This window comes from Malus domestica, chromosome 11, assembly GCF_042453785.1.
Source record: "Malus domestica chromosome 11, GDT2T_hap1".
In the NCBI taxonomy this organism is placed as follows: Eukaryota; Viridiplantae; Streptophyta; class Magnoliopsida; order Rosales; family Rosaceae; genus Malus; species Malus domestica.
The window spans coordinates 24,861,816-24,866,786 of record NC_091671.1 but is presented as its reverse complement, the minus strand read 5'-3'; the positions used below and the strand labels follow the sequence as shown (position 1 = coordinate 24,866,786).

General features: G+C 35.1%; 1 protein-coding gene across 1 annotated transcript; it reads left to right on the top strand.

The window, feature by feature from the left end:
- The first annotated feature begins 726 nt into the window (after window positions 1-726).
- Window positions 727-2,507, top strand: LOC103418271 (palmitoyl-monogalactosyldiacylglycerol delta-7 desaturase, chloroplastic-like). Its single transcript, XM_029098172.2, has 5 exons — window positions 727-1,154; window positions 1,312-1,452; window positions 1,570-1,710; window positions 1,822-1,928; window positions 2,036-2,507. The coding sequence occupies exons 1-5, from the start codon at window positions 858-860 to the stop codon at window positions 2,247-2,249; spliced, it is 900 nt and encodes a 299-aa protein (XP_028954005.1). The 5' UTR covers window positions 727-857; the 3' UTR covers window positions 2,250-2,507.
- Window positions 2,508-4,971: the final 2,464 nt, after the last annotated feature.

Genomic DNA, 4,971 nt, shown 5'->3' with positions numbered 1-4,971 from the left:
TATGTTCTCCAAATTCAAAATAAAAATAGAGCAACAGTTTACTTATACTATTTTTTATACCACATATTTCAATACTACATAGTGAGACAAGTGATGTGTAATGGTAATGTTATTAGTTGATGATTTTGTTTTATTAAATATGCTTTGAATGCATCACATAACGGATCATGTGGCACAATTTGAACACAGAAAAGAGTTAACCAGCTGCACATTTATAATAAATGAATGGTGGTGATTTCTCCCGTGTAATCTGATGGCCGGTAAAAAAACGAATTATTAATTTTCCTTGAGAACGAGCAGATATTATTTAATGTTACAGCTTAGGTGGTTGTCAAAAGCAAGCTTATTGATTTACCAGCTCTTACTGTATCTGACATATAATAAAATATCTCCAAGCGGTTGGTTTGGTAATAAGAGCTTCAGCTGGGTTTGTATTACGTTCGGCCTATAGAGTCCTATTTTTCCCTTTTCTGACCTCTTGTATTTGAATTGAATTTCCTCTATAGCTAGCAGCTGCAAGTATGGCTTGGACCGTGACATTTAAATTAGTAGGTAAACTTCTAACTGTGAAATTTCATCAAAAATGCAAAACCCTAAGAACATGCTTAGAGATTTTTTTGGGAAATTTACAATAAGTAAACCCTAATAGTTTCACCTACCATGACCTGGCGAGATAGCTACGTATTAAATTATTTATTTCACTATAAGTAAGGAGGCCAAGTTATGGCCAACTTACCGATTCCACAATCACTCGTCCCATACAAGTGCAATACAACGTCCTTAAAAAAAGAAGCCAATCCATAAAATTACAAGTAAAATCCGTAGAATTAGAAGCTGAGGGGAACGTCCTTCATAACATGGGTCTTTTGAAGATTTGGGTCACCCTTCTTATGACTCCTTGTGCAAATTTTTGGGGGAGGAAATGGAATCTGCTTGACATTGTCACAGCTGGTATGTTTCTGAGTGCGCATGTCCTTTGTTTGTTTGCACCGTTTTACTTCACTTGGACAGCATTTTGGTTGATGCTTGTTCTGAGTTACGTCACTGGTTTCGGAGTCACTCTTTCTTACCATAGAAACCTTGCTCATCGGAGCTTTAGGCTCCCAAAACTGCTCGAGTACTTGTTTGCCTATTGTGGGGTTCTCTCAGTTCAGGTACGTATGTCAAAACATCTCATAGCAATATCAACATTTTTCAACTTTGTTATTTTTCTCTTCTTTCTTCTTTCCATATTTGTTATAGGGACTATGTTTACTAGGATCTGCATTAGGTTAATGAGAAAAGCTGCGTTTGATGTGTTTTCATTTGCAGGGTAGCCCGATTGAGTGGGTGAGCACACACCGGTACCATCACCAATTTACCGATACAGAGAAAGACCCTCACAGCCCACTTAAGGGATTTTGGCATAGTCACATGGGTTGGATTCTAGACAGCCGTTCTCGATTTGGAAGAGTAAGCCACACACTTTCTCTCTCAGACTTTGAACTGATAATTTCCTCACTTTTTGTTTAATTGAATTTTCTTTTTTGGTACAAATACTTGCTAATATTTGTTATGTTAAATTTTCAGTACGGAGGTCTTCGGAATGTTGAAGACATGAAGAAGCAGCCATTCTATGTGTTTCTTCATCACACTTTCCTTCTACATTCATTTCTTCTTGGATGTATACTATACTACATCGGTGGATTTCCCTTCGTGGTTTGGCCAATGGTGAGAGAGCTAGATTTCTAAATTTCCCTTTTTTTCATCTTTGAGCATATATGTATATAGCTACAGAGCTAGCCCTCATAAGTTTGAATAATAAGTTCCTTATGATTTCAGGGCGTGAGGATGGTGATTGTTTTCCATAGCACTTTGTTTGTAAATTCGGCTGGCCACATTTGGGGATATCAGCCATGGAACACCGGCGATCTCTCTAAAAACCTTTGGTATATATCATATTCATAGTTGAGATATAAAAATTTATTTTGAAAATTTGATATTTTATACAAAGACGTACAAGTATTTATTTATGTAAAATCTTGAACTTCTTTAGGTGGTTGGGGTTGCTCGCACTTGGAGAAGGATGGCACAATAACCACCATGCTTTTGAATACTCAGCTCGACAAGGCCTCGAATGGTGGCAGATTGACGTGACTTGGTACATCATAAAATTTCTTGAGGCTCTAGGGTTGGCAACAGATGTGAAAACACCATCCGAGGTTCATAAGCAACGTATGAAGGCTAAATCCATGGCTGCTCAAGAATAGGTGGAGACCTTATTTGATGGCTAGCTTAAATTTGTATTTGCTTTTTTAATTTATAATAAGATGTTATTATTGTTCATGCATGGTCATGGTGCCGACCTAGCTTCTTGTTGAAAATGGTTTGCTCTACTTTTAACCAAGCCATTTATCACAAATTTGAGGGTTATCTTTCATGAATCTTGTTTTAGAGGATGAATCTCGGATATGTAATAAATTGGTTTGAATTAAAAGCAACTATGAAACAAGAGGATTTATATTTCATGTCCATGTTAGTTGGATGTGGTCATGCATAATAACTGTGAGTCTTTTTCTATCATAACTTTGTTCCTACATTTTCTTTAAAAGTAATGTTCAGCCTTTCTTTATCCCACTCAACATTTTGGTATAAATGGTTGTTGGAGCATTAAATACGTAAGAGTTAATCAGTTCATAGTCCACAAAAAAGTTGCGACTTGCACATGGCGTTTTAAGGTAGTAACAAAAGGCAATCATATTTATACATTTTTGTGTGAGTTTGATCTCTACCCATTCTTTCCCTTAACTACTAACTTTCTAACTTATCACTCTACTCAAAATAAAATTGTGACTATGCATTTTTGTATTTATATTAAACAATGTTCTAAAAAACTCTAGACACTAGTTGGGCGGCGGGCTAGCACCTAGCACTTAGGCGGCTAGGCGGATTTAGGTAAATTTATTGTATATATTGTAAATAAGTGCATATTGACACTTAAAAAAAAAATATACTTGTATGAAATTCATGGATAAAATAATAAAAGAACGCTAAAATGCAAAAAGAGTATTTAACAATGTCTCTCCAATAGATAGGATTTTTATTTTTTAATGAATTAGATGGTATAAGTCCATAAGATGAAAGTTCATATGATAATAAGTATGTATTACTTAATAAATATTTTTTAAAGATTATTTATTATATAGTGAATGAACTTAAAAAAATGTAAAGGTGTAAACGTTGTAGTAGTCTGTAAAAAGGAGATGGGGAAAGCACAAAAATGGGATGTGGGGCACACCACACAATGTTCAATGTCTGTTATATGTCCTGACAATTGATTAGAAGTTAATTAATTTAAAAAAAAATTAAAACAAAAGGTGGAGTGGTCATGACTCATGTCTGTCACGTGGGGGAGTGGGAAGAGAGAGAAACTCATTTCATCTTCTTCTTCCGTTCATCTTGTTGAAACGCAGAAGACAGAACCAAAACAAGTATGCAGCTCTCTGCAACGACAAAAAGTCTAAAACGCCCAGACCGCCTAGGTCATCGAGTCGCAGCCTAGGCCACCCAAGCACCGCCTAAGCAACCTCCGTGCCCGCCTAATTTTCTTGCCAATATTTCTCCCGATTATGGGCTAATCGAAGCGGCTGGGCACCTTGTAGCGTCTAGGTGCCGCCCAGGCCGATATTTAGAACACTGATATTAAATAAATATCTTAAGGTTAAATAGGAACCAAAAAATTCATTTTGAAAAGGAAAACCATTAGGGTTATCCCAATAATAGCGTCCAAGTTGGAATGGTAATTCTGATTGAGATAGTAAAACTTCCAAATTTGAACCCAAAAGTTCTGAAATAGAACATTTTTTTGAAAAATTGGAATGCATTTAAGAATTCCTATAATATAGAATTTCCGATCCGAATTTATCTATAGTGTTCCGACCTTATCCCGACAAAAAAAGTCCTGACATACTCCCGTATAGTTCTTTACTCTAATTATGAAGTTTGCAATCAACTTTTATATATTTTTTTGTTGAAATAGATGCTTTATGTTTTTGTACATCTTGTTCATTGTGTTTATAGTAAAAATTTACTTATATAGTGGCAAAGACACATAAGCGCAAGAAGGTGCGGCCCCACTTCCGATCATCGAAAATCCACATGAAGAGCGAGGAATTCATCCCTCTGAACCTCCATAGAAGGTGTTTGAAATGCCTGAATGAAGGCATGTTGCTGCTCTGAGCTGCTGCGTGCGGCCCTTTTCATTTTTAAACCCAAGCCGAAACAACGAGGGCCCATGTTCGAACTATTCTATGTGCCCTTTTTTTCTTTCTTTTTTTACTTATTTTTGTTTGATTGTTAATTTTTTTTATATACTTAAATTTAACAAAATTTGGTTTATTCAACAAAGGGTTAACTAGAGGCGTTGCTGCCTTTTTTTTCTAGTAATTATGAAGTCCCGGTTCGATTGTTAATTTCTTTTACCTTTGATTATATTACTAAAATTTGGTTAATTCATCAAGAAGGTTAACTAGAGGCGCATATTTTTTATATCCATTCCAATTCAAATTTAACTTTCAACAAAATAATGTATGTATGTCTTTACCAATTTAGCACAGAGATTATTCAGAAAATGAGATCACTTTCACGCAGCTGTTGTTTGATTGTTAATTTCTTTTACCTTTGATTATAATTACTAAAATTTGGTTAATTCATCAAGAAGGCTAACTAGAGGCGCATATTTTTTATATCCATTCCAATTCAAATTTAACTTTCAACAAAATAAGGTATGTATGTCTTTACCAATTTAATTTGGCAAGCATAGAGATTATTTAGAAAATGAGATCACTTTCACGCAGCTGCAAAAATTGGAACTTTCACTTCTACCAAATCTACAAGGCTTTTGCTTAGAAAATTGCATTGTTAAGTCAGACACTTTAGACATCAAGTATTGTTCATTTGACTAGTATTTTTACCATATGACAATCTTCTTTT

Bases quoted from the DNA above. Each gene is read 5' to 3' on its own strand.
- LOC103418271 (XM_029098172.2), top strand. From the start codon at position 858: ATGGGTCTTTTGAAGATTTGGGTCACCCTTCTTATGACTCCTTGTGCA. The intron at 1,711-1,821 runs GTGAGAGAGCTA...TTATGATTTCAG, and splicing joins CCTTCGTGGTTTGGCCAATG to GGCGTGAGGATGGTGATTGT. The intron at 1,929-2,035 runs GTATATATCATA...GAACTTCTTTAG, and splicing joins GATCTCTCTAAAAACCTTTG to GTGGTTGGGGTTGCTCGCAC.